This window comes from Anser cygnoides, chromosome 7, assembly GCF_040182565.1.
Source record: "Anser cygnoides isolate HZ-2024a breed goose chromosome 7, Taihu_goose_T2T_genome, whole genome shotgun sequence".
Lineage (NCBI taxonomy): Eukaryota > Metazoa > Chordata > Aves > Anseriformes > Anatidae > Anser > Anser cygnoides.
Window position 1 is genome coordinate 25,072,210 of NC_089879.1, and position 27,514 is coordinate 25,099,723.

Below are 27,514 nucleotides of genomic sequence, written 5' to 3' on the forward strand. Positions count from 1 at the left end.
GGAAAACAGCTTTTCAAAGCGCTGAACTCGCCCCAAGCAGTTTCTTGTTATTTCTTGAGAAAATGGTTTATTTAAGATTTTTTTCCCCCTACTCCTTTGCTTGCTCATCTTTTCATTAATCTCTGACAAAGCTGGGCAGTCCTCTTTTATTTAAATAAATCCTTCCCTGGCCACCTCAAAAGCTGACCCCTGTGCACATCCAGCTTGGTGCTGGTCAGGCATCTCCAGCTTCGAGCCGGCTGCGGCTTTTATTTAAAGAAAATCCTCAAACTTCAAGAGCGCAGTCTGCTCCCTGTTAAAAACGGCCAGCTAAATTACATTAACCTCCCTTTTAACTGACGGACTTAGGGCTTCGTTAGGAGGGCTCAGGTTGTGAGGCAGGGACAGCTTTTCCCTGATTTGATCAGCCCAGCACCGAACCTCTTGTTCCGATCCAACACCGAAGGTTGGGGATACTCCAGGGAGGTAAATAACAGCCTGTGCCCAGTCACAATTAAAATACAGCTGTGGGGCTTCGTTACTGGCATTTAATTGGGCAAATACAAAAATCCATGGTGCTGGTAGTAAAGACCTGCCAAAGAAAACCCACAATGGTGCTGCCAGCCCCCTCGTGCCAACCACTGCCACCTCCCTGAGCTGCCTCTTTTATTTATTTATTTATTTTGCTGGGGCGTTGTGCTGGAATGGGAAGTTTTCCGTGCTGGTGTTTTTTTGGTGTCGTTTGATTGTGTTTTTCTGTGCTGTGAGGCCCCCAAAGCCCTCCTGGTGACAGGGCAGATGTGGGGGTGCCCATGATGTCCCCAGCACATTGTGCACTGGCCGGTGCAGGAGAGAGACGGAGCACGCTTTATTCCGTGTGCCATCCCCATGGGAAAGCTGCTTTTGTCAAAATCCAGGCGGGTGATGAGGGAGGGAGTTTGAATGTTGCCTCTCCCCCTTCCCCTGGGGAGGAAATCCCTTTGCAATCAGATTTTTTTCTGCTTTGCTGCCCCCTCCCTCCCCAGCCCCATGCTCTGGTTTCGGAGGGCACGCTGTGCGCTTTGCGGCACGGAGTCGAGAGCGTGTCATCAGAGCACGATGTGGTGCTTTAGGATCGAGTTGTAAAACATTCCCTTTATGGGCAACTGTAAAAATTGATATTCTCACTTTTTTTTTTTTTGGTGATAAGTGAGAGAAACAATGCTCACAAGAAGCAGGAGCTGTGGAGCCAGGCTGGAAGGGCACCCAGGCGGTGCTCAGGGAAGTTACTTGTCCCCCCTGGGGGCTGTACCCAAAAATAAGGGGGTGGTAGCACCGGGAATGGCTTCTGCTACTCCCAACTGGTACACAGCCTGAGGTCTGACAGCTTCCCTGCCATCCTGATGGGGATGGGCAGAGAAAGAGGGAGAACTTCCCCCGGAGCAGCCGGGGTGGCAAGGATGTCTTAAAAGGGCTGAATTTATCAAGTTTCTGAAATGTTTGGCACAGCTGGTCTTGAGCACTGATTCTTTGTAAATTAGGCTGTGGGACTGACTTGCTGATGGGCTGTGGCCTCTCGTTAGGGTGGAAAGCATCCCAGCTGCTTGCAGCCCCGCTCTGCAGGAGCGTTTGCTTGGGCATGGGCTGTGCGCTCTCCAAATTTTTCTGGAGGTTTGTTTTCAGACTAAATGCTTGCTTGGGGTCTGAGCACAAATAGTTGAAAGTGTGTGTCCTAGAACTTCTCTCCCTATAGCATCCTGCTTCCTCTAGTAACATCCTCAATAACGCTGCAGGAGGACAAGGGTTAGTTTGGGACTTTTGTGGCCCAAGACCTACAAATATTTAAAATTCATGCTTTTGTGCTCACGCTGCTCCGGGATCCTATTTCAGCTCATGGGCCATGCAGCTGAGCTGGGGAGTCCCAGTGCTTTCCACGAGGCTCATCCAAGTCTTGCAGATATCTGGAATATTACCCAGGGCTCACTGATCACCAGGGGCTGGAATGGTGTTTCTGCCTGGTTTCTACTGTTTTGTGGTCCCGTGGCTTTCAGCAAGGCTTTTTGCATCCGGAGTCTTAATTGTTTTGCCCCACTCTAGCCATTGCATAACATGCATACCCTTCGGGGGAGAAAGGTGCCCTTTGGGGTGTAAAATCACCAGGGAAAGGGGTTTCCTGGTGGAAATAAGGGGATGCTGGTGCTTGGGGAGCTGCAGCTCTGAGGAGGGCATGCAGGACAGGGACTGGGCACCTTAACGGGTGCTCAGCCATGGCTGGGTTCTTGCAAAGGCTTGGACAGACAGGTGCTGAGCTGCCCCTAATCAGAGCAGCTCCAGCTGTGCTGGACACCTTCAATTTTCATCCTGCTCCTCCTGCTTTTGGGGTCTGGTATGGCAGCACTTGAGGCTAAGGGCTTATCATTTTTTTCCCCTAAGTAGGGTGTCTCTACCATGTCTCTACCTGTCTCTGCCAAGCTCTGTTTATGGCTGTTTTTCCACCTTCCCTTTCCATGCTGGCACCATCTGCTCCTTGGTGTCTCCATCTCCATCACCTTGGCTCCTTGTTTGGGAGCCCGGCGGCTTGGTCTCCTTACCCCCTGCTTGGGCTGCTCCAGCCTAGGAGAGGTTTTGTGATGGAAAATGGTTGCTAGTCACCCCAGGCATCGTAGCAACTGGAGCTGCAGGCTCAGAGCTGCCCTAGCCAAAAATAAAAATAAAAAAATCAGGCATCTTCCATTGACCCAAGAGAGGTGGTGCCTTCACCATGGAAGGATGCTGCAGCAGGGGATGTGTCCCTTCCCAAAGACCCCGGGGTGATTTAATACTGCCTGATATTGATATTGCAGGTACAACTGGTGCTCAGACCCACAACTCTGTTCCTAGATGACTTTCTGTAGGATTATCTCAGCTGAAGCCTGCTGCTTGTACAGAGCTGTGGGGTTATTGGGATTGTTTTATGGCACTTGGAGAACTCGTTTCGCTTCCAAGTGGGACAAAGTTTTCTAGGCCAGACTGAAGTCCAGACGTTTCTGCTCAAATGGGATGTTTTCTTTTGGACCGGAGCCTTTGGTTATCCGATAAGCTCACGTTGTCTTGCAGCTAATGCTTTTTTCCTATCGGAAAAACAAACATTTTCTGGCAGCTCACAACAAACACTTCAACTCCTTTCCTTGTTTCAAGAGAGGATTGAACTGGTGTAAATGTGGGAAGCTTTTCTCTGGGCTCAGAGAGGAAAGCAGGCAGCATCCTGAGTCCCTCTCCCAACGTGCGGCTGTGCTCTCTGCTCTGGGCGCCCACCCTCCCCGCCGAGGTGCACACGAATGTGCTGGCCCGTGTTTATTTAACAGGGGAATTTTTCCCCTCGCCGCGGGGAATAGAATAAAAAAGGGCAAGTTTTTTCACTGGGAACAAATCTCATTTTCAAGAGTCCTGACAAAATGAGCCATAAAATTACAATATTTCAGAGTGCTTCGTAATTCTAGCGCAGACGGCTCTTCATCATGGAATCTGAAAGCTCAGAAAATATAAAACTCATTAGATTAAAATAAACCACCTACTGCGTGGAAGAAAAGCTTATTTATCAATATCAATTTACTCCTGATTACCCTGTTCTGCAATTTGTTATTTTTAGGAATTATGATTTGTGTATTGCTCATGCCAATACATGGAGGGAAAAAAAAAATTTAACTTTTTTTTTCCCCACCTTTTGAATCCTAGTTATTGTAGAGACCTAGCTAAGAAGTCATAAGGAATTAAATAAAAAAGAGGATTCTTGGCAGTGCTTGTGGCTGGGGGAATGGCAGGATGGAGAGGCTGGGATGTGTGGTGGTGGATTGGGGTGGAGGGCTTGGTGCTGGTGCTTGTGGGGGATTCCCCCAGACTCCACCACGGCTCTGCAGTGGGTTTTAGGAGGGGATTCTCCCATACGTGTTTGGTGGTGACCCTCACGGCTCAGTGCCCCGTGTGTGATGGGATTCATGGAGCATCTCGGGGGGGTTTGAGTCCATCTAGGAGCAGATGCTCTTGGTGGGGCAGTGCTGAATGCTGATTTTTGTGGACCAGCCATGGGGCAGAGCCGTTGTTTGCTCTGTGTCCCCAGAGAAGATGCTTCTGGGGAAGGAGCAGAGAACCCGTGTACCTTTTTTCCTTGCATGAAAAAGACATGGGGGAGGCGCTTTGATTTACACTCTCATTTCTCCTTTATGCTCCTGGACCAGAGCGGAGCTAACGGGGAGGCTGCCATGATAAATTCGAGGCGCAGATACTGCGGCGATGGCTCGGGGAGAGGGGACCAGGTGGGGGGAAAGGGGCTGGGGGCTGCTTGGGAACACCAGCAGCTCGAATGTGAGAGCATCTCTGGCAGCATGGCACAGCCGCTGCTGCTCCGACAGAGGCAATTACGGGTGTTTTGTGTGCGTGCAAACTGCTTTGCTATGTGAGCCCCCCCAGCAGTGTGTGTAAAAATAACCGGTACAGGTGCACAGCCTGGAAGGCGACGCTCGAGCACCCTGGGAGTGATGCACAGCCCCGGCACGTCTCTGCTCCCGTCCATATTTCTTGGAGGAGAGATGCTGGCGGGCTCTGGGTGTGTGGCTGCCAGCTTTGCACAGAGTAGCTCGGTGCGGAGCATGTGGTGGTTGGTGGCTGCTCCTCCTAGCCAGGCGGGTGGGATCCTTCTGGTGGACGTGTTATTGGCACGGGGACCTTCTGCAGGGTCTGTCTCAGAGGTGCAGACCTCCAGAGCTGAAGGAGAAGCAGCTCCCAACACCTCTTGGGGGCCTCAGAAGGGAGAGATGAGGTGAGATGTGTGGATGTTGGGCTGATGGTTGGGTTTGGTGACCCTCAAGGTCTGTTCCAACAGAGATTATTCTGTGATTTCATCAATTATTTGGTCTGTCCATGAACCAGCATGCAGAAAGGCCACGGTGGTGTCCTGTGCTTGGTGCTTCCTGCAGTTTGTACATGCTAACTGCACTCCTAAATGTGGTGGGTGCCGTTTGTGCAGCATCGCCGCACCCCTAAACGTGGCATTTCCTAGTGAAGGAGGCATCTGGGACAGGTGGGATTAAAAAGCTCTGCTGGTTTTGAGCCGCTTCCTAAACCTCCAAGCCCCTGACTCCTAAAGCAGTTGCCTGCAGAGCTGTAGAGGCTCCTCTGGCTCGCATCCGTCACCGTTTAATACGGCGCTGTCTGCTGCCTCCCGTGCCTCGGGGACCGGTTGGGAAGTCTCTGGTTCAGCGTTAGTGCCTTGGCAGCCAGGAGACCACGGTTAAGTTCCTAGAGACAACTTGCCCAGGGACATTATTATGCTGCATGCTGCTCCGAAGGCTCCCTACAAAGAGCCTCTTTCAGGCACAAGGTGCAATTTAATATGCTCTTAGTCACAATTTTAAAGTTCTCCCCCGAGACTTCTCAAAACCGCTCCTAAATTTGCAATATTCGAGTGAACCGTCTCCGAGAGCCAGTGAAGAGCTGCACTGTTAATGAAGACAGACAAAAATCAAAATGACATTTCAGGCAATTACTTACATAATGAAGTGACTGACTTGGAATATACAATATTTAGATTTATCATGACACTCGAAAGGGATGCTGTCAACCGCCTTTATTTCTGCATCGCACAAATTGTTTTTCCACTGCCCTGTTGCTTTTTAGTCATGGTCTGTGAAGGTGGGAAATAATGTTTCTGTTCACTTGGGCTTATAGAGGTGCTGCTTTAGGAGAAAGTTAGTGCTTTCCTCGGTGGCATTCCTGCCCTGCACAGTGCAGAGGGGCTTGATGCTTTGAGCACGCATAATTCGGGCGCATTGGGGGTGGCAGCTTGAATTCTCTTGCCCTGCCTGTGTTGTGGACCTTCAAGTTTTCTGGGGGAGTTCAGCACACTGATCCTAAAAGTTGAGCAGTGCTGACCCCAGATATCTTCCCAGGCTTGTGCTGAATTCCCTAAAGGTGCCCCAAAAATGCAACCTGCTGTTATTCCTACCTGCATGCATCCCTTCTCCTCCTGAAGGTTCTCCCGCTGTAAAATAGCTGAAGAAATTAGAATTTAAGGCCTTTTCTGGGGAAATGGTGACAGAGTTGTTATGAACTGTCTTCTCTGACACATCTATCAGTAAAAATAAAATACCTCTAGCTATTACTCCGAGGCTCCTGGAGGAGCATCCGCCCCTTCCCGCAGCGCTGGGGCTGGGCTGGGGGCTCCCCAGCAGGATGAGGAAGGCTGTTTTATATCCCCGTGGCTTATCCCCTGCAGGGGATGGGTGAACGTGCTTTGGAAAGGGAGCATAAAGCATGCTAAGTGTCTGGCTGAGAAGCAGGTGTGGCGTCCTCTGGCTGGGTTAATCCTGGTTTGATTTAGCGCCCAAAGTTGGGACTGCAGGGAAGGGGAAAGCAGTGGTGGCCCTTCAGGGCATCATCGAGCCCCGCTCTGGAGCTGTGGCTGTGGGTAGAGGGAATGCAAAGGAGCCGAGCGAGCAGTGGGGGTGCAACTGTTCGGCTCCTTGGCTTCCCTGATGTGCCTTGGGGTTCCTCGGTGAAGCGTCCTGAGAAAAGCCAAGCTTTAACAAAATGTCAATGTGTCTAATGGGCCAGCTGGGGCAGGACTGCGTCCCTCAGCCCGCTTTGGGGAGGACGGATAATATTTTTGGTGTCCGGGCTTGATGCTGAGTTTCTCCTTTGACAGGAACCATGAGGCATCCCGCTGCTGCCAGCAACCTTCTGCTGTGCCTCCTGGCCCTGGAGCTGGTCCCTCTGGGTAAGTAAGGCTCGTGGCTGGTACCTGCCGTGCTCGGCATCCAGGATGTGCACTGGCTGCTTTTTTGGGCAGACCTGCCGAACGCCGGCCAGACCCCTCCTGGAAGAGGGCAGGTGGGATGGGAGAGGAGGAGGAAGAGGATCAGGATGTGCTGGTGGCCCCAGCAGATGCTCCTGGTGCATCCGAGTGGGAAAACCTTGGTAACTTCCAGGTGTGGGTTCAAGAGGTCACATCTGGTGGTGGACGTGGTGGCAGGCACGGTATTCAGTCACCTCATGCAACTAAAACCTGCAGGCAGTCAGAGGGAGCAGACAAAAGGCGAGGACGTAAGCCAGAGGCTCGTTAGCTGTTTAACAGCAGAGGTATTACTGTAACACGTGGCAGGACTCTCCCTGTGCTTTCAACAGCAAAATGATTACCTGAACGACACTGTAATATATGCCATGCGGGAAATAACTCCTCTCCGAGCCGCTCAAGCTCTCCTGTAATTCCAGCTGGAGCAAGTACCAGCTCGCAGGAGAGCGCAGGGCATGCAGAGACAGGGCTGTGACGGATGCTCTCGCTCTTTGGTGCCTGTGTTTCTGGCGGGGTACCCCAGGGCTGAGCCTGGCCACCTCTGGGACAAGTGCTTGTTGGGACAAGAGCCTCCCGGTGTCACAGATGTGCCCCTTGGGCTGGGTTTTGGTGTGCGGCAGGGTGCACAGGCACAAAACCTAAAAGCTCCATGGAAATTGGGCTGTTTGCACGAACGGGCCAAAGCCCCAGCTGCTGGGGGGGGGGGGGTTGCTGGCGTGGCGCTTGCTGATAAACGTGTGTCCCTTCGATAGCACCGTGCCCTTTGGGATAAAGGCATTTTTCTCCCCTCCCAGAGCCGCAGGATGGCTTCCCAGATTGGCAGGCTGATGAAGTGCTTGGTGCATGCCATTAGCCCTGAGTGACAGGCGCAGTCAGCCTCCCTGCCGTGGGGCATCGCATGTAGCCTCGGCAGCTAGCTGCCCTGTCACTCCTCTGCTAGTGGGAACAAGGCAGCTTGGTGGCTTGTGAAACCACGTCAGGTGCTATCCTCTAAACCCACACTCATGGTGATCCCTTGGAGCCTGCTGGTGCCCCCTGGGGTGGGAGGTGACAGCCTTGCTCTTCCTCGCGAGCTCCTGCCTCCTCCAGCAGCTCGTGTGCCAGCCTTGCTCCAGCACACAGCCCCTGTGTGCTCAGACGCTGGCCTTTTAAATGCGTACCGCTGCCTGATGCGGCTGGATTTGGAAGATTTAACTTATTTTTGGTATACTGCTAATATTAAGACATGCGTTTTGAAGCTCAGCAGTGTGCAGAAAGGAGCCCCCTATGGGAAGGGCTGCTTGGTGCCACCTAGCCCCATCAGAAGCTGCTGGCCCTGTGATGGCCAGCAGATGCAAGCAAGCCCCGAAGCCTCCCGAGATGCCATTAGTTCCAAATAACCCAACCAGGCACAGGGTGTATGGGCTAAGACCTCCTCTTGCCTCTTTCTACGTGTCCCTAACGAGGCGGTGGCATGGGGGCTGCGCTCCCGCTCCTCCGGCTGCCTGAAATAGGGAGCAGAAATAAGCGAGCCTGGTTATTAAAGGTGAAAGGAGGCAATTAGAGGGAAAGGCGATTGTGCCACGGAAGAAGGGAGGGAGTTGCGTGAGGCTTCGCGGGGATGGCTGACAAGGCGAAAGGCTCTCAGCCGTGGGAGCAAAGCAAGGTATTAATCACCCGCTAAAACAATAATTGATGCTCTCGGTCCCCCTCTGCCTCCACCCTGCCAAGGAAAACACTAAAAAAAGAAAGGTCGTGGCTTCTGTAGGAGCCATCCCTGCCCTTCTTCAGCTGGCTTTGGGGTTGGTTTGGGGGCACCACTCACCATCCCTCTGCCCAGCGGTGCCTGATCCCACTCTCTGCCTTGAGCTTCTCCTGCCCTTGCAAGGCCACTAAAAAAACACCTAATTTTTTGTCCTCTTCCCAGGCTGGGGCAACCGGCTGCCCTACTTCATAAACTACTTCTTCGACACCTACCTGCTGATCAACGAGGACACCCCTGTGGGTAAGTGTTGTGCACCAGCGGGATGGTCCTGCCAACCCCACGCTGGGCAAGGCTTTTAAAAATAAATAAGAAAATAGCAATTCAACTTGATCATTTGGGACTGTTTTGGCCCGTGGGTTCAGACTGCTAGCTGAAGTTCTGGCTTGTCCTTTCTGGCTGCCTTTGTGCCCAAGTGGGATGGGAGGAGGGCGTATACCTGCCATGGAGTGATTTTGGTTTGGTCTTCTCCACACTAGGAACAGTACCTTTTGAAATGCTCGGCAGGTGGGAAGATTAAGCTGATTTCTTCCTTTTGCGGCTGTTAGTTGCTGGGTGAATTACCCCATGTGCTGTGGGGAGAGGTGTTTTGGTGTTTTCCCCGTTGGCCTAGGCCTGTTACCCCGGTGCCGTGGGACCTGCTGCTGCAGCTCGGTCCTGGGTGGCAGCGGGCTCCTGATGCACCCAGGGCGCAGGGATGGGAGCAGGATCTCCAGAAACAGATCATAATTGAGCATGCTGGGAGAGCTTTTGGAGGGGAGGGAAGACAGCCCTAGTGCATTTGTCCTTTTGGGACAGCTCACGGTGGCCCTGCAGCAGGTGGTGACCACCAGGGACAGATCAGTGCCCCTGGCTCTGGTCCATTCTCCACATGCTCAGGCTGGTGCTGAGATGCTACCCTGCTCCCAGCACCTGCTTTCCCTTTCCTCCTGCAAATACCTGAGCATGGAGCTGCTGGAATACGCTGTCAGGGACCTGGGAGTGTGTGCAGGGTCGTGGTGCACATCCATGCATGTGTTGGTGCCCTTGGATGCAAAAAAAAAAATAATAATAAATCTTGGTTTTCTTCTGATTGACAGGTGTAGCTTATTTTTATTTCTTTATTTAGCTGGTGATTGGTTTGTAGTAAATGCAGAAATCGACCTGGTCGTTCTCGGCCTCTTTCCAGGCTCTCAGTCCATTAAACTTGTGCTCTTCAATCAGGGCTCATGACTGGCTTTTAATGCTGGAGGAATCGATTGTGAGCCCTCGTGAGCAGCAGCGGAGGGCGGCCAGGAGGTGATGGAGGCCCCTTCTCATGTGCTTCTACCTCCACCTCCTGCTTTCTCTGGCCATGCAGTTGCGTGGTAGCCTCAACAGACTGCTCGTGCTGTGCCCAGATTGTCACCAGAGCTCTCAGGGGCTGGAGGAGTCTCCTCTAGTGCTCCTTTGGCTCAACCATCATGTGCAGCAGTGCCAAGAGGCGTCTGTCTCATCTTGACCTTCCCCTCGACTGCATCTTTTGCAGGGTTTGGGGTGGTGTCTGAGCGAGTAGGCAGGGCCTGGAGTCTTGCTGGCTGGTTTTGGAGAGATGCTCCTGACTGCTGAGGTCCGTGCAAGGAGCATCTTGAGGAAAAGGCCTGGCGGAGCAGCAGCAGGCTGCCTGGGGAGCTCGGTCCTGCAGTGATGCTCAGGTTTATTTGCAATGCCAAACACCACTCAGAGCTGCTGCTGGGGTGACTTTAATCATGTTACTGCAGAAAGCAAGCTACAAGCAATGTAAAGGAAGGAAGGAATTTAGTGGGAATGTTTTCTGATTTTTTTTTTTAACTTTTTCCCCTGCCTGTGGCTTGCACCCGTGTTATTTCTCAAGCCCCTCTACAGCCATCCCATACAGGTCATTTCCTACCTGGCTCTTTTCCTTCCCCCCTTGTGCTCTCTGCCCCCGATTGCCGGCATCCTCAGCAAATACACTTAGTGCTGAATTTGCCCCAGAGGAAGTCCTTGGGAAGAAAGCAGCTGTGCAGATGTAGGAGTGAGAGCTAGTTGGAAACAGCTTAATGGAAATGCTTCCTGACCAAGCACACAGCTCTTGAAGTACTTGAGCTTGAAATACCTTATGGGAATTGGACTGAACTTCTATTTTGGTGGAAAATGGGGGAAGGTTTCTGACAGTCTACTTCTCAGTGAGATATTGTGTGAATAAAATCATTCCTGGAATTACTTTGGGGCTTGATTTTATTTTTTTCCCTAAACTTTGTATGACTCTGTACTGAAATGAAATTCACTCTTAAGAATATTGGCGCTCTGGGATTTGGTTCCCAGATGCACTGGAGGGAAATGTCAGCCTTGAAACTGTTGACAAACAGTATTTGTTGTTTTTTTTTTTTTTTTTTCTCGGTGTTGCTGTTGTTGGTTTTCCCTGCTGCTGGTAGATGCTGTCAGAGTTAGGCATATTAACTCAGGAAAGGCATCATCTAGCAGCACCTTTCTCGTGTCCCAGCTGGGGTGCGAGTAGCAGAACTGTGCGTGGCACCTTTATTCTAGAAATAACATGGATTCTTGAGGTCTTAGAAGTGAAACTACAGATAAAAATAATTAAAAAATTTGATTGCAGTGCGCCGAGCAAGGTCTGAAGCTCCCCCTCGGGTCCTGGTACCCTCCTGCAGCATCCCTGCTGCCCGCAGCATCCCCAGCGCTCCGTGCACCGGGTGCTGGTGTCATTGGCAGGAGGGAGGGCTCAGCCATCTGTGTGCAGAGTGAGGCCCTTTGGTGCTGAGCCAGCTCCGGGTGCCTCCTTCCAGCCCTCTCCTTGCCTCCCCGTGGCCGGGCTTGGGTGCACCTAGCACCAAACGAGCATCCCCGCTCGCTGCGTGCAATGCCTAGAGGAATCTTAAGCAACAATTAAGAGATCATTCCCCCTCTAATCACTTACAGGAGTAAATTAGTCTTGTCAGGAGCTATTAAGACGGAGAGCTCGGAATTCATTAGGCGAGATCGGGACTACGGAGCTGCTGGCGCTGCCGCCAGTCCGGGCTGATTAATTCCTCTGAAAACATCATCAATGCCCATCTGTTTCATTTAGGTCTGGGGAGAGCAATTTTCAGGTGGACTGACCCTCTAGTCAGGTAGTTCACCCAGAAGTAATGAAACACACACATAGGCGGAGGGGGAGCGGGGGGAATACGGAACGTGAGCAGGAGGAGGGCGAGAGACACTGAATTGGGGATGGGAGAGCAGGGGGTGCCTGGGGAGGAGGAAGGGTGATGAAGGGGTGGTTGGGGCACAAACGGAGAGATGCTGCTGCACTGATGCTGGGGACATCACGGATGATGGGAATGTGGAGGTAGAGGGAGAGGTTTGCTGTTTTTTTAACTCTCCCCCTGCTACTTTGAACCAATGCGTCGGAGGAAATGGGGCACCAGGAGAGCCCGCACCAGCTGCAGGTAGCCAAATCGAGGTGTTTTACACCCGAAGTAATAGCTGGTTAACAGCCCTGAGAGAGAGAGCTTCCAGGAGAGGGACTGTCTGTCTTTATTGTGCTACTGACTGCCTTAAGCAAAATCATTCCAAGGGCCATTTCGTTTAATCCCACACCTTTTAGAGGTGGGTAATGGAGAGCAGCGTAGATATTGACGGCGGTGGAGTGCCGGAGGTCTGGCAAGGGGATGCTCTTCGTCAGCATCACGAGGAGGTGGTGTTACCATAGGAATGGGTTCCTCGGGAGGTGTAGATCAGCGGGGCAAATATTTGTCGTGGCTTTTATAGCTCTGGGGGTCTGTATTTGCTGCTGTCCCTGCGGGAAAGCTGGAGGTGGGGACTGAGATGGAGAGCTTCAGGCTTCAAGTGGTGCTTTTCCTCTTGAAGTTGCACAAAGGTGTGAGAATGTTTTGGGGCTGAATTTGGGGCATTCAGTACCTAAATATCTTGTGGCAGGAGCTGGTGTTTTGCCCTGAGGCAGGGATTTGGGGAGGGGAGGATGGGGCACCCTTGGACGCCCCCAGTGCTGCTCCCAAAGCTCGCCCTGGGGCAGGCAGTGGAAGAAACTAAGCTGCGGGGGCTCAGCTCCTTCTGCTTGGGGTCCCACCCCTCCAAAAGCAATGCCATCTTAGTGAAATGCAGCGGCTGGGGTCTAATTGCCCAGAAAATGGGTTTGCTATATGCAGGACAGGATTTGGAAAATGAAGATTATCCATCACATTGGGTCTGTAACCAGCCTCATGACCACCTCTCTTGGATTCACCTGAGTTTCTGTGAAAGCTTTCATGCCTCAGCACCTGGCAAACTGCATGACAAAAGCCATTTGGATGAGCACAATCCCACTTTCTCTTTGTCGAAGTGTCACAGGGACAACCTGGTCTCAGACTAGGAGAGGGGAGTGAACTTGGAGGTCCTGCATCTTCTGTAGGTCTTGCTGGGGTTGAGTGATGCAGGATGGAAGGGGAACCTGCTGGGATTTTGTTGCAAGGCTTGGCCACCCCTGGGCAACATGAGCACAGGGAGATGCCAGGAGAGGTGCTCAGGGCACGTGGGATGCCTGGCAGGTGTGAGACTGGGCTCCCCTGGGGCTCTAGCCAGGGCTGCTGCTGTTTGATTCTGAGTTATTTCTGGGCAGGAGAGCACTTGCAGCTGGGGCTCTCAGCCCCTCTGGCTCGCTGGGATCCTCTCCTCTGAGCGTTATTAGCAGGAGGCTTCCAGCACCTGGTGGGATGCTCAGCCCCAAAGCCAGCTGCATCCTCTCCTGGGCAAGGAAAGCTGGGCTGAGGTTGTGCGCTCTGCTCCTGGCCCCGCTGCCTCTCCCGAGGGAAGGTGCCGTGCTTTCTGAGCAGGTGACTGACAGTAGGTATTACAGCTTGCTTCTGTCCCCATTTGCTGCGTGGAACTTCTGCTGAGCTGGTAAATGCACTGCAAATAGCTCCTGCTTTGGGAGCAGAGTGGGAATGCTTGGGGGAAAAAAAATCCAGCTAGTTTGTGAACTTGCAAATGCCACTGCAGGAATGTCAGTGGGGGCCAGGAAGGAGAGCTTTGGCTTGTGGCAGCCTGGCCTGAATTTCTACAGAGAACAACCCAGGCCCTGACTTCTGAGAGCTGGAGCCCACCCAGGGCAGGCGGCACTGAGCACGCTGCTCCCTCTTCTCAAAGGGAATTGGGGAGGAAAGCTGGTTTTCTGGGAAAATCCACACTGGGCTCTGAAGCATGCAGATGTTTCTCCACCGAGCTTGTCAAAAGGAGCCATGGTGGACACTCCGAGCCTTTTGGGATTGAGGGTTGCTTTCCAAGGGGCTAGGAAGAGGGACTTGCTGTCCGGCAAGCGGGGTGGCCCACTGAGTGTGGCTCGGAGGTGACGTGTCCCTCTGATTGCCTGGATTCCCTGTTGCACTTGGCTGCAGTTTCCAAGGCAATCATCTCTTCCATGGCATCCTTTCAGCACAGGTCCTGAGCAGGCAGATGCTTTGGCACCCGGGTGAGGTCCCTGGGGGTGCCGGGCCACTCAAGCTGCTGCTGGAGATAGGGCTATCTAAGCCCTGCCTGCTGCTTTGATCCCGCAGCTGGAGGCATCTGCTGGGGACCTGGTGGCACTTCCCTGGTGCAGAGCTGGAAGGACACAAGCTCTGGTGCTCTGGTTTTGACACCCTGACTGCGTAAAGTCCCTCTGAGCCCTGTGGGATGGAGCCATGAGCAGGGCATGCGGCTTTTGGGGAGGTTGCATGGGGTGCTGTCGTGCCCCTCTCCCTCCTGCTCAGTGCCAGTGCTGAAAAGAGAAAATTCACTTTATGTGCGGGCACCGTGGGGTTAAAAGTCGTGAAGGCTTGTGGGCATGCCTTAACGAGGTGCTAATGGGGAGCTTAGGAGGTGTGCCACAGCTCGAAAGCCTTGTGGCAGCATCTCCTGGAGGGCGGTGTGAAGCTGGGAGAGCAGGAGCACACCAAGGTAGGGCTGTTTTATGAAAAAAGGTGCCGTTTTGGGGAAGGGGACCCATGAACGGTCTTGCGGAGGATGCCACCTGCCTTCCCTTCAGCTGTGCTCCTTCCAGAGCTATGTCCAGCTTTGGCCATGCCTTGCAGCTCTCCTCTGCAGCCCTGGCTGTGCCAAGCTCTTTCCCCACACTGAGCTAGCAGGAAAACTGTCCCTGCTTTTATATATATAAATCTCTTTTTTTTTTGTATTACTTTGCTGCTGACTTAAGTGCTGAAAGAGCTCCACAAATGCTCCAGAGAAAAGCCAGAAACCTTCCCAAAAGGCAAAGGAGGGAAGGTGCAAGTGGGAGGAAGGTGAGAGCCCAGCGGACCCAGGACCTCCCCCAGCCCAGCTGCAACAGCCCCTGCTGGGGTGCAGATGCAAGGTGGGCTGGGTATATAAGGCATAGGGTGGTGCAAGAGGGCTGGGGGCCAACTTTTGTTCAAATCAGCTTGAGTTGATGGTAAAAACATGCTGCTGCTTGTCAGTGACCCCCAGGTGGGGGGTAAGTGCACAGCACAAGGGGGTAGGGCATGGTGGGGGCTGGTCTCTGGCTGGCTGCACAGTTTGGGGACCACATGGCAAACATCCCATCCTCCAGACTGTGCTACCAATGCCGGGGGCAAAGGTTATAGAAAGGTAAAAAGCCGTGGGGTTGTGTTGTTGCTGTTTATCTGGTAAGAAAAAGGGGCTTGGCAAGCACAGGCAGACCCTCGGCTCCTCAGCTTGCTTTCTGCTGGCTGCTTTTAGCTGGAGGTCTGGACACGGGATAAATCCAGGCTGGGGGTCCAAGGTAGGATGGATGATTCCCCTGGGCTTTCCAGGCAGAGAGCTGTGCGGGGCTGGCGTTTGCTGGGAGCAGCCCCGGGTGCCCACCATCAGCCCCGCGGGGGAGCGCGTGCCTGCCCGTGTGCAGCTCGCAGAATTGATTTGGCCTTTTCCGAAGGGATAATTCAAGATGAATATGCTGGTCTCTGGCTGTGAGGGAGATTGAGATATTTTTGAATACAAAGTCTGTTTTCGCGAGGTTCATTACGGGCATGGCTGCGAGTGAATGTTCTCCTTTAGAAACACGAGCTGTAAGAACATCACCTTCATCTCCAGTATTAATTGAAAGCAATATTACCTTCTGCTGACTATTTACTGTCTAAAATTGGATTTGCAATCTTCTTGGGTCAGAGCCGATAAGTGTTCTGCAAAGGACTGGGCTTGTAACGACTCTAACGAGCAACAAATATTTGAGGAATATTTCACAAAGCCTGATTAAAAGGGATTTCACTTCTCCTAACAAGCCCTTTTGCTCCTGTTTGTTGTTAGAAGGCCCATCGAAGAAACCGTTTGTTGAGCTTTAGCAAATACAGTACCAGAAATGAAAATTTAGGCTCCGGAATTAGTTATTCCCAACACCTTAAGGGAACCTTAAGGAAAAAAAGCCCCCCCCCCCCCCGCTCCTCAACACTGCTTCATTAAATTAATCACTTGATCAATCACTTAAATCTTCATATTTGCTTTGCTAATTAATGCTTACGTTTAAAATGGGGGAGATGGATAGAAGGCAAAGTATGTTTGCAGTGTGGACTCATTAACCTTGCTTTAGGTAACTTCATCAAACTGTTTGCAGCTCTGATCTCGCCACCTCTCACGTTCGCCTGTGCGCTTTTGCATCGTGGCGAACCCCTTCTAAAAGAAACAGAAAGATGTGTGCTTATGGTAATGAGGCCTGAGTTCATTTTTATGTATGAGGTGACTTTGGTGGCTTTAATCCAAGGTATCTGCACCGGGCTGTCTGTAGGGGCTTCGTTCATGGTCTGGCTTCTTGTTGGGCAAGCAAGCTATGGGAGATGGAGGTGGAGAAGGTAGGGCAGAAACACTGAATAGTCCGGATCCAAAAAGACTTCCCAGATCATCACGTCCAGCCAGCAGGTCGCTTTTTTCCACCAAACCTGGAGAATAGGAGGAGAAAGTGAGGAGACAGAAGGTAGGGGCAAAGGGGTCAACCCAAGGAAGCGCCATGCAGGGGTCACCTCCTTGCGACTCCGCACCCCGTGCAAAAGGAAGGATTTTAGTAAATACCCTCAGTTTTACTCCATAGGTACAGCTGGGTGGTTAAATCAGCATGCTGGCTGTTGTCTGACTTTTAGAGCAGCAACAGAGAGGTTGCAGCTCCTTTCTTTCTTTGAGTGCTCTGCTCTCATGCACAGTCGGCACGCTGAGCTCCACCACCCTGGTCCTGGCCCTCTGAGGCTTCAGTACATCTCACGGCACACAAGAGCTTGAAACAATATAAGGAATCATATACAATGTGTGTGGATGCATGTGTGTGTTCAGATCAGGAGGCTACTTATATCTCTTGGAGGTTAGGATGTCCTAAGGGCCACCTGGAGCCCAGTGCTGTAGGGAAATGCATACCTGCACAGAAAATGGTTATTTTTAGTGAGGAGTTCTGGGGAAAGTGAGCTTTTTTTTCCTTCTGAGTCTATCAGTAGGGCCTTTTAGAACAACAACAGCAAAAAAAAGCTGTGATGAGAAGGAGCAATAACCAGGCCTACGCATGCCAGATTGGGAGCTTGGTATATTTGGGCTGTGCGAGTTTAAAAAAGAAAAGGCTGCTCCCAGCCTGGCGCTGCAGTGAAGTGGCAGCTGCTGGGAAGGGATGGCTCCGAGATGGGCTGGCATCCAGCAGTTTGCACCATCGTGAGTTTGTCAATGAAATAGCACGGAGGCAGCATCCAGCTCCTGAGCCAGCCAGGCAAGGTGGGAAACAGCTCGAGGCGCTTCCCAGGGGTGCCCGTGCTGCTGAGAAAGGTACTCCACAAGAGCCACAGTTGCTCTTCTTACAGCAGTTACAGGCTTCTAGACTTGTGAAAAATTAACCTTTTAATTAAACTTTCCATAACTGGTCACCATGGAAATAGTACTTTATTTTTTTTAAATAAAACTATTCAAGCTATTCCCCATCTCCTCTGCATTCCTATTGTTGCTTCCTGGTGTTTGGTTCTGTAAAAACAAATGGACAAATTCACCTGCCTCAAAATCGTTTTGAGCAATTAACATGTGAAAATTCAACTAGCTAGTCCTCATTCCAGGGGAAAAAAAAAAAAATAAGCAGGTAGAAGAGAGCCGTTCTGGAGCACATGCATGTGCCGCACGCTGAGATTGCGGGATGAAAGCCTCGCTGTTGGGAAGCGTCTGTGCAGAAAGCTGCCCCCAGCCTGGTGGGTGTTATTAGGGATATTTAACCCTTCTCAGGGCAAAATCCTATTTGTGTAAAGCAGCTCGTGCCAACGCATGCATCGTCACAGCTTCCCAGTGCTGACTGGGCTGTGTTGGCTGTGTCAGTGATGGGTTGTATCTCGGTTTTGTTGCCTCTTGCTGATTTTTTTGGGGGAACATGCAGGATTTTTGGGAGGACGTGCAGGGTGGTCACCTTGACGTTGTGGTTTTAAACCACGTTATCGCAGCCTGGTGCTAATGCACCTTTCTGCACCGGCTGGATTAATGCGCTTGATTGGCAGCGGGAGTTAATAAATTGGTTCCTCCTGTCAAAGCGCTCCCGCGCGCTGATGGCTTTTGAATTAACTGTAACCACTCGGGGGAAAAAAAAGATCGAGACGGCATTGTTGGATGATTCAATGAAAACATCTGCTCAATTTGCAGCGGTGGTCAAAGGAGTGAATGCGCGCCACGTTCCCTCTCTTAAAGATTTATTAGTATTGCCCTTTACGCAAGGGGGAAAGATTTCAAACACTTGACATTTAATGGTTAGTAACTCAATTTTATTCCATTCATCTGCATTGATTTGTCAAGTTCCTGCTCTGGTGAGCCTCCCGTGTTGTATCGTGTAGGTTGCCCAATTCAGGGGGCGATGCAGTCCTGGGTTTCTCCTTTTCTACCTGAGCACGGAGGAATCTCTTTATTTTTTTAAGCGAATATTAGGCTCGAGGAGGGAGATCATCCCACAGAGCTCAGCGTCCTTACACTAACAGCAGCGTGGCTTCGTTTCTTACTCTGCCATTCAGTTTTAAATGGTTAAATTAAAAATAGGGTGGGGGAAGAGGCTTAGAAATGTGAAAGGTCCAAGGGAGAATAACAAACAATCCAGAGTGAGGGGAGAAGCGAGGAGCGTGCTTGCAGGCAGAGATTAATGTTTGTTACTAATGATTTTGGGAAACAGAGGGGAAGAAATAGATATGGCAGAAGAATATAAAACCACCAGCACTGCAGATAGGCAGCCTGACTCTGGAAGTGCTCCTTTTCCCATATGACTGCTGCATCAAATTAAACACATCCTACCAGATAAAATGATAGTTCTGTGTAAAAGACTAAAACATTAACGTAAAACTCAGCTCAACAGGATGGAAAGGTAGGGAGTTGGAAGTATGAGCCCTTTGCAAGTGCCCTGTACCCTAATTTCAGCCCAGGATGCCTGTTTGTATTCAACATTGAGCATGTTTAGGTAAGAGATGATGCTTTTCCCTGTGGGGAAGCACAGAAACCTGTTGCAGCTGCAGGGATGCTGTCTGCAGTCCCGTCAGGTACAGGGCTGGGAGGGACGGGTTGCGGGGAGCACGGCAGCCGTTACACGAGTGCTTCAGTGGAGTTGTGGAAATAGTCATAAATTAGGGCTTTGCATGGATGAGGGCGAGAAAAATAAAGTTCCCTGGCAGGTATCGTCGCACTGGGGAAGGATGTTCTGGTGGAAACCATAAAAATTTGCAGAATCCTCCAAATCTGTGCAACGGGGGCAGCAAGGGATTTGGGAGGGGGGGGGGGGGTGGTGGAAGGGGGGGGCTGGGATGCTCCAGGGTGGATTTTGGTTGCAAAATGGCACAAATGGTTGCAAGGGGCTGGCTGGGCGAGGGGCTTTTCCCTGCCTGTCCTGCCCCTGTTATCCCTAAACCCACCGTGCCGTAAAAGCTGAAGCAGCCCCAGGTGGTTGGGTAATGGCATCTTTAATTGTGCTCTGAATGAGATTAACTTCGTATCTGACAGCCTGACATCTTTATTGTTATTAATGTGTGAATAATACAGTGGCTTTTTACATGTAACTTTGGTAGCAAGTGTTTTGCTCCTGTTTAGCTCTGTTGTGTCGGTGAGCCAACTTTGGAGGCCCAGGCCCTGAGAGCAGGAATGAGGTCGAGGGGTGCTGCTCCTATTTCTTTCCTTTTTTTAAACACTTGTTGCCCTTGTATTGCAGCTATTCGTGTTTATTGTTTTGAACTGGGGGTCTTGCCTGCTCCCAGTAAGCCTGGGCAATTCCTATGGGCACTGGGGTGCTGAAGGGTCTGGGACCATCTCCCCCAAAGGGAGGAGGAAGAGCTGCAGGCACTCAGGGATGGCAGATGCTGTTCCAGAGAGATTATCGTGGCCCTAAAACCTGGATAGAGGATGACAGCCCCATTTACCATTCAAACTCCTCTGAAAAACCAAGGGCTTTTCCCCAGATTGCTCCTTCGAGTGATGCTGGGGCAGGAGGTGGCTGCAGCCTGTTGGCCCCGCAGAAATTGCTTTGTGCCAGGTAACTGGCTGCTGAGCGGGATGGCAAGGTCAGGAGTGCCTTTGCCTGGGAGAGCTTCAGCCAGCACTTCTATCAAAACCAATATTAATTTTCCCTAATTAGGAGCTGCAGCTAATGAGTGTCACAGCTGATTTACCTCATCCGTAACGAGGGAGAGGAGGGGGTCAGGCGCTGGGATAAGGGGCTGCAAATCTGGCTCCTCTGTGCTTTGAAGAGGCCCTTTTCTTTTTGGGGTGGGTCTCTGAGTTTGTGACGAGCTGGGTGAGTGTGGCAAGGCACGGGCAGGTTTGTAGGGCTGCTTCTTCTGCCTGGTGCCTCGTGTGGTTCATGCAGGCTGCCTGCAAAGGCTGTGGGCAGCACCACTCCACAAATGTTGCCAAACAGTACTAATAAAAAGCAAAAAATAAGCTGGAGTTATTCCTGTTAGTCCTTTAGACAGGACAACATCAACTGTGTCTTTCCAAGGTGGCTCCGGTTTTATAATCCGCCGCTTCCTAAACAAGTTGGAGACTACAAATTATCCACAGAGATTATTGTTTTAAATAAGAATACGCTGGAGAAACTTGTGGTCTGCTTTTGCACAGTCAGAGACAGCCAAAATCAACTGAATAAATGATTCATGGGATTTATTTGCATTGCCCTGACAAAGCCTGAGAAGTCTCCTTTGTCTGGATAGATCCATTGTGCCAGCAAGGGACAAGCTGGTGCATGCTTTAAGGGGGATGAGAGCTGTATGGTGCCTTGCCTGAGTCAGCTTTCCCACCAGGAGGATGCTGAGGCCATGGGGAAGGGGTTTGGCTCTTAGGCATGACCTAGAAGTTTGCACGGAGAAGTGATATGGGGAGAAGAGCCTCTCCTGGTGACATTCCCAATGAGAGCATCTTTGATTTTGTTATAGCTGGTGCTCTGCGAAATTGCTACTGAGTTAAAAAAAGAGGAAGAATAAAAAATAAAGCAGGAGATGGCCTGGTCCTTGGTGGTGTCATCCTGGTGGCCAAGCTACCTGATGAGGCCTTTGCTTTATGGCCAAATATTGGCACAAATTAAGCAGGCAAATGGCTCCCCCCTTCCTCGCCAACTCCTACCATGCCCAGCCTTCTGCAGCCTCGGTAGCTGCAGTGACAGGGCTGTGGGTAACCAGCACGAATTAATTGCTCCACAGCTGGACCCTGCTCTCAGCAATCAGACCAGCTTGCTAGTACGTCACCCGTACCAGAGGAACACCTGGGAAATCCTAGGGGGAAACCCCATGGCAGAGAGCTTACGCTGTGTGACTTGGCTTCCTTGGGATGACAAATACGTGGGGTTTCTCTAACGTGCTGGATGTTGTTGTATTTTCAAGGTTTACCCCAATTCCTACAGCACCTGTTGGAGCTGCAGCACCAGTCACCCGACAAAAATAATAGTGCGGCGGTGACAGTGACATATAAGCGAGCACCGGTATCCGTGAACTCCTCGATGGTATTTGTGCACAGGAGGATGTAGCCTCATGCATCAAACTCCCTGATCCTGGTGAGAGAGGAAAAGAGAGAGGAAAAGCTTGGGGAGATTGGGCATGATGTACAAACCTCTCGTCCTAGCTGAACGTGAGGGGGTGAGGCGCATGATGCAGGGTCAGACGATGGGTGAAAATGTGTGGACACAGAAATACACGACCCAACCTATTGAGGATAAAGGGTTTGGGGTGGAGGGGCTCCTGAAGCCATTTTTTGCTAGGTGTGAGGCTGCAGCCGGAGCTCTGCTGGCATCTACCCCTCCCCTGCTCGCCTGCGTGCCCTCGGCTGGGGCCAAGGTGGCTGAGAAAGTTTCTCTGCACTTGGTGCCCAGGAAAAGCGACCTTCAGGCAGAGTTCTTGGGCAAAAAGCTTCCCCATCCGTGACAGATTTGCCTATAAATCTCCGGTATTAATGCCCAGGTTCCCAAGGTCTGTCATCCTGCGTGCCGGCGAGCCACGTGAGTTGCTCAAAAACAACGCGCCGAACTCATCAGTCATCCTGGAGGCAGTCTCCCCGGCAGGGAGGTGATGCTGCGGAGGGGGAGGCTGGGGGAAGCTGCAGGCTTCTGGTCTGGGGTACGTGGGACAGACAGGAGAACCCCCCTGGGCTGGGAGCACATGTGGGCATCCCAAAATCTGAGCAGACCAAAATTATGTCATGTGCAAGGGAGCTGGAAGTGCTTTGCGCGAGGGCTTTACCCACCTGGTTTGCTTTTGAAAGCTGGGGGTGAAGGGGCTCAGGTCTGGAGCACAGTGAGACCCATAGGATCCCAAACCCTATAACCTGGGCTTTGGGGTTTCATCCCCAGTGCCCTCTCTTCTCGCTGCCTGGCCTCACTATTACACCCCAAATCACCCCGCGCCCTCCAGGAGCTTGCAGCCAGCTGCCACCCCCTGCAGGACAATGCTGCTGCAACCAGTGACATTGTTTTATTTATCTGTGGATTGTTTTTTATACAACTGTGTTCATGAATAATTCTGAAAGTGTCTCTTTTTTTATGGAAAGAGTCAGGTTGATTTTAAAATAGACTCAGCACGAGCATCTCTTATTGGTACAGGTATTAAGCAAGTTATGAATTTCTTGCACTTTGGGTCCTAGGAAAATCCTTTCCTTATTCTGTTCTCACTCACTGCTGGTTAATAAGGCTTATTAGCACTCTTTAATAACGGCAGATGTAATCACAGCCCAAATTTTAGGAGCTGCATAGGCCAGGGTCCTGTCTACATCCTCACAGGGATGAGGGCTGGAGCAAAGTGCAACCAAAAGGAGGAGGAAGAGGAGGAGGAGGAGTGTTGCCCTTTAGTGGGAAGGAGGAAAGGAGGTGTACTGCTTGCTGGTGGTATGAAAACACTCACCACACATCATGAAGTGCTGTATGTGCCTGTAGTGTGCTTGGCTTGGTGGACTGAGTCTACTTGGGTTTTTTCTTAGCGATTTTTAGGCACATCTTCTTGTGATGGAGATGGGCAGCGCCTGTTGACCACTGGGGCGATGTGCCTCGTGCTGCAGCATCCCCGATACACGAACACCTGTAGAAATACCCAACAAACATGACATGGATGTCAGGGCAGAGGTGGCTGGGGCTTGTCTCTTCGTCTCAGACATGTGCAAGCAGCTGCTGGCAAGTAGCTGCTGAATTCAGTGGTCAATACCCATTTCTCCCTTGTTTAGGGCTTCAGGGGAAAGAGCAGCCTTCAAAGTCTTTCCTTGGAGCAATTGAAAGAAAAAAGCCTAAAACTGTGACTTATTGGATCACTTCTCTGCATGGATTTCCACTTTTAGAACAGCCTGTGAAACCTCAGCGATTGCTTTCTTCTCGCCTTCAAACAGCCCAGCAGCTGGGATTTAGCACAGGCCTTTGTCTTCTGTTTGGATTTACAAATTTTGGGTTTTCCATGTGACTAGCGGAGCCTTTTCGGAGCACAGACCGTGCTGGCCACCAGGCGAGGGTGGGGAGCACCCCATGAAGCCCTGCCTCAGCTTGCCAGGAGCTGGACTGCCAAAGGTCCCCTTCGAAGGGGAGCTGGTCTTTTAGGATTATTTCTGTTTCCAGGCATGTCACACGTGTGCTGCCCAGGCTATGGTGTCAGTAGTAAATGGGCTGGGAAGAGCCTGGGCTTGCTGCGTACCCAAGGGATTACAGTGAGCTCGGAAAGGGCCCTTTGGTACTTTTTTCTCACCCGTTTTCTCTTGCCACTGTGACGAAATTCCTGTAGCAAGCATTCCCTGGAGCTCTGAGACGAAACACAGGGAAAAAGGAGCCACGTGGATGCTCACGAGATGTTGTGGAAGCTACCAAGAGATGTTTTTGCACAAAGTCATTTAATTTGGGTGTTCGCCTCTGCTCTCAGTCTGTTCATGACAACTTCTGTGCAAGTTGTTCTGTGTTTTTTAGGGAAATTCAGGCAGGCCGTGTGCTCTGTGTTTGCAGGAGGCTGTGTTTTCGTGCAGGTGCTTCCGCAGAGCCCCGGGAAGCTGTTGCTGGCGGCGCGGAGCTCTCCATCACGACGCGCGGTGCTCCCCTGTGACCGCAGTGACCGTGTGCGTGCCGCGAGCAGGCAGTTGCCAGCAGTCGTAGGAGCACTTAGCAAGAGATCCTTTGCCTGAAATATGTTTTTAATAAGCCATTCGCTGAATATATCCAAATAACAAATAAATGTCTGCAAGTAGGCTGAGATTTGCAGGAGACTCGCAAATGAGAAAGGCTAAATTAATTGAATGCTCTAGTCACTGGGGATAATTGTCCAGCTGTAGCGGCGATCTCCAGATGTTTGTTTGCAGAAGAGTGTGCCTTCATAGGAAAAGAAAAACACTCGTGGGTATATTAACTCGGAAACAAATTTACAGCTGTGTGCTTGTGCGCTCTGCCTTGCGCTCCCGCCAGCGACTGCAGAGCTCTGCTCCGAGGTTTCCTCTTGCACCAAACAGCCTCTTTATTTCCCACTCATTGCTCTCCTGGCCGCGTTTAGGCATCTGTGACGTGCAAAGTGAGGCCGTGGCCCCATGCAAGTCTCCCAGGCTTCAGCAAATATCACCCTCACCGTGCTCCGTGGTGTGCCACGTGTTGCTTCCTCCGGTTTGGGCAGCTGGGGCTTGACTTTGGCGTGTCATTAGGGTGGGTTTGTGGTGTAGGATGGGAGAATGGGATGCTGTGGGTTGTGTTGTGGCTGCCTGGGGAGAGTGGAAGAGTTTTTTGGTGGTTGGGAAGGGGGAATGCTCCAGACCTAACGTCAGCTGAAGCCTGGAGCTCTGCCCAACCAGAGCTTGGTTTTATCGGTGCGTGAGAGTCGTCGGTCCAGCGTGCCCCATCCATTTCCCTCAGTCCTACTTTGTTTCTGTTGTTGCACAGCCCCAGCTGGGTTTGAAGCCCCGTAGCTGAAGTGCCCCATTACTCATGCGAGCGAGGACAATGGGACATGGGGCCGCTCTCAAATGTCTCCGCGCGTCGGCGTCATTAATAACCCTAACGCTGGCATCACCCGCTCCTAAATAGCCTCATTTATCAACAAGCAATTTGCTGCGGCGCTGTGGCGGGGAGGCAGATAAGCTTGTGCCTCGGATACCCAGGCACTGCCTGCCAAGTCTCTCCCCACCTTCTCCGTGGCATTTGGGAGGGAGGTGTGCGGGGAAGAGCTCCGGGTAGGACTGGGGAGTTGTTGCCATCCCCAAGGGGCTGGGTTGAGCTGGGGGAAGGTGGATTTGAGTTTGAATGTCTTGCATATACCCAGGCTGTTGCCTTGGTGGAGTCTTCCAACCAGCTCCTGGTTTGTCTTGGGTCTCTTAAGGGATTTATTTGCTTTTCGGGGGCGAGAGGAATGGGGAATGCAACCTATTGGTGGTAGGGGGATGGTTGGACCAGATGATCTTGGAGGTCATTTCCAACCTTAATGATTCTGTGATTCTAAAATTGGCTGTTCTGGGCATCAATGTCCTGGCCCAGCTCTCTAGTTTTGCTCTTACTGAGGCCATGCCTTGGAGACTGAGAGGTGCTAACTCAACTCGAGAGATAAATCAGGAGGGATTTTGCCGCATCTCCATTACAATGAGGCGGAATCCATCACTCGACGCAGGTTTTGAAACCTCAGAGAGTTACGGTGGCAGTTCAAGGCCAGTTTGCTTATGGATCTGAAGTCTGCAGACAAAAACCTGACCACTGGCACTGTCTCCTTCTGGCTTCAGCCAGTCAGCAGGACTCCTAAATTTTCTCTTGAGCATTCTGGGGTCACTTTGACATGCATACGAAAACATGCTGGAGCAAGGTATCCAGCAATGCTTGGGATCAGGATGTCTGCATCCATTTATCCCCCTGAAGCATTCAGGGAGCAGAACAGCTGGGCCATCAGCAAGCTGGAGCACTGAGCGTTTTGTGTTCCCAGAGAGCTTGAGCGCCTCGGGGATGCTTCATCTCATCTTTTGTAAGGCACAGATGAGATTTCAAACAAGACGTGAATGAATCCCGCTCGAAGTTCCCTTGCTCAAGTAGAAGTTGCTGACAGGTTTTTTCTTGTCCCTATCCATCCTGATCAGCCTAACGGGAGGGGTGCTGGGGTCTGTGCCGTCTTGGAGGTGCCATTTTACACCCTGGCTGCCCCCTGTTGTCCCCATGTGCTCTTGGCAGAGCAGTTTGGTGCTGATGTTTGCATTGCCATCATGGCTGTGGTGCTGTTCTGGTCCAGCCCTGCTTGGTGTCGGAGGCATCCTAGGGCCTCATCTGTAGGCACTGCCATCTAACGAGCTTTATCTCTGACCTCATGTTAATTGGAGAGCAGCCTCTCTTTCCTAATTAATGCAAAGCTGTGTTGCCTTATCTGGGTGAGATGCAAAGCACCCCATGTGTCGCCTTACCCGTAAATCATTTATTTACCCCAAATAGCAACACACCTCATCAGCTAGGCTTCTGGGGGCCTGCTTTTCTCCTGTGCACCCAGATGTGTCTCTAGAAGGCTTGGAGTGGCCAAAGAGAGGCGATGGGCTCGGGGCTGCTGCTTAATGCCTGCTTCAGCTGGCTCAGCATCCTTGTTCCTGCTTGGGTTTATACAAGGTGCCTCCCCGTAGCCAGAAGGGGGTTTTGCAACAGGTCGCCTTCTGTTTTCCTTCTGGTTTTGGCCTGTCACGCTCTTTGCACGGTGCCACGGTTTCTCTGGCAGGGTCAGGAGTCTCTCGTTACCTCTCCTCTCTCCAGCTGGTGTCAGAAAGCAGGCGTGCCCTGCTCTGCTTAGGAAAGCAGCCCTCTGCTCCCCAAACGGGACTGACCCCGACACCGTGGTGCTGCTCTGTGGTCTCTGTGCTTGTCGGTCAGCCTGTGTCACTTCCACGGATGTTTTCCCTTTTCTGGAAGCCGAGTGATGCTGTACTAACATTAGTCATGATGGGAAGGCAATTCTTGCTGGGGATGTCAGAGGGGCTGAAGTCGGTGGGAATTGGAGCAGCGGCTGGAGCAGGTCCTGCTAAAAACTTTGATGCTCTGGTGGGTTGGTTGGGGGGTTAATTGGGCACACATCTGTGGACACAGCCTTTTTTTGGAGATACTTGGTCTTCTAAAAGCTGGCCATTGAGGCAGGTGTTGGTGCCTCAAGCAGCTGCCCTCTGAAATGGTGTTTGGGGAAGGGGATGCTGTGCTCTGATGCAGGTGCGATGCAGGTGGGTGCTGGCATCCCGTGGGCCTTTCTGATATGGCAGGGAAACAGTGTGAGGGGGTTTTGTGGGCATGGGGGGCATGGCTTAATGTCTCCTCGGTGACCGGGGGTCCTAAGAGCCCCCTGTGCTCTCCACCTCGGACATGGAGCTCGTCCAGTGCCCAGATGGGACGGCAGGGTGAGGGCGAAGGTCTCCCCACCACCACCAAGTTGTTTTCCTGCCTGATGCTCTGCGTGCTGTGATGGTCACACAGAGGAGAACTGGGTGGCATTTCCCCCGTGCTGGCACCTGTGACAGAGTATCCTTTGATCTACGGTTGTTTAATTAATTGGAAACTGAACTCTTTTCTTTTCGGAGGGAGGGGGGAGGTCAGGAGAAGGCAGGGAGGAACAAAGGAAATA

The 27,514-nt window shown here is 51.7% G+C and overlaps 1 protein-coding gene across 1 annotated transcript in view; it reads left to right on the forward strand.

Moving 5' to 3' along the window:
* The window catches only part of CDH23 (cadherin related 23), a 132,401-nt gene that overhangs the window by 1,862 nt on the left and 103,025 nt on the right, over window positions 1-27,514 (forward strand). Inside the window, 2 exon segments of the mRNA XM_067000586.1 lie at window positions 6,638-6,709; window positions 8,691-8,768. Of these exon segments, the coding sequence (XP_066856687.1) occupies window positions 6,643-6,709; window positions 8,691-8,768 (145 nt within the window). The 5' untranslated portion in view covers window positions 6,638-6,642.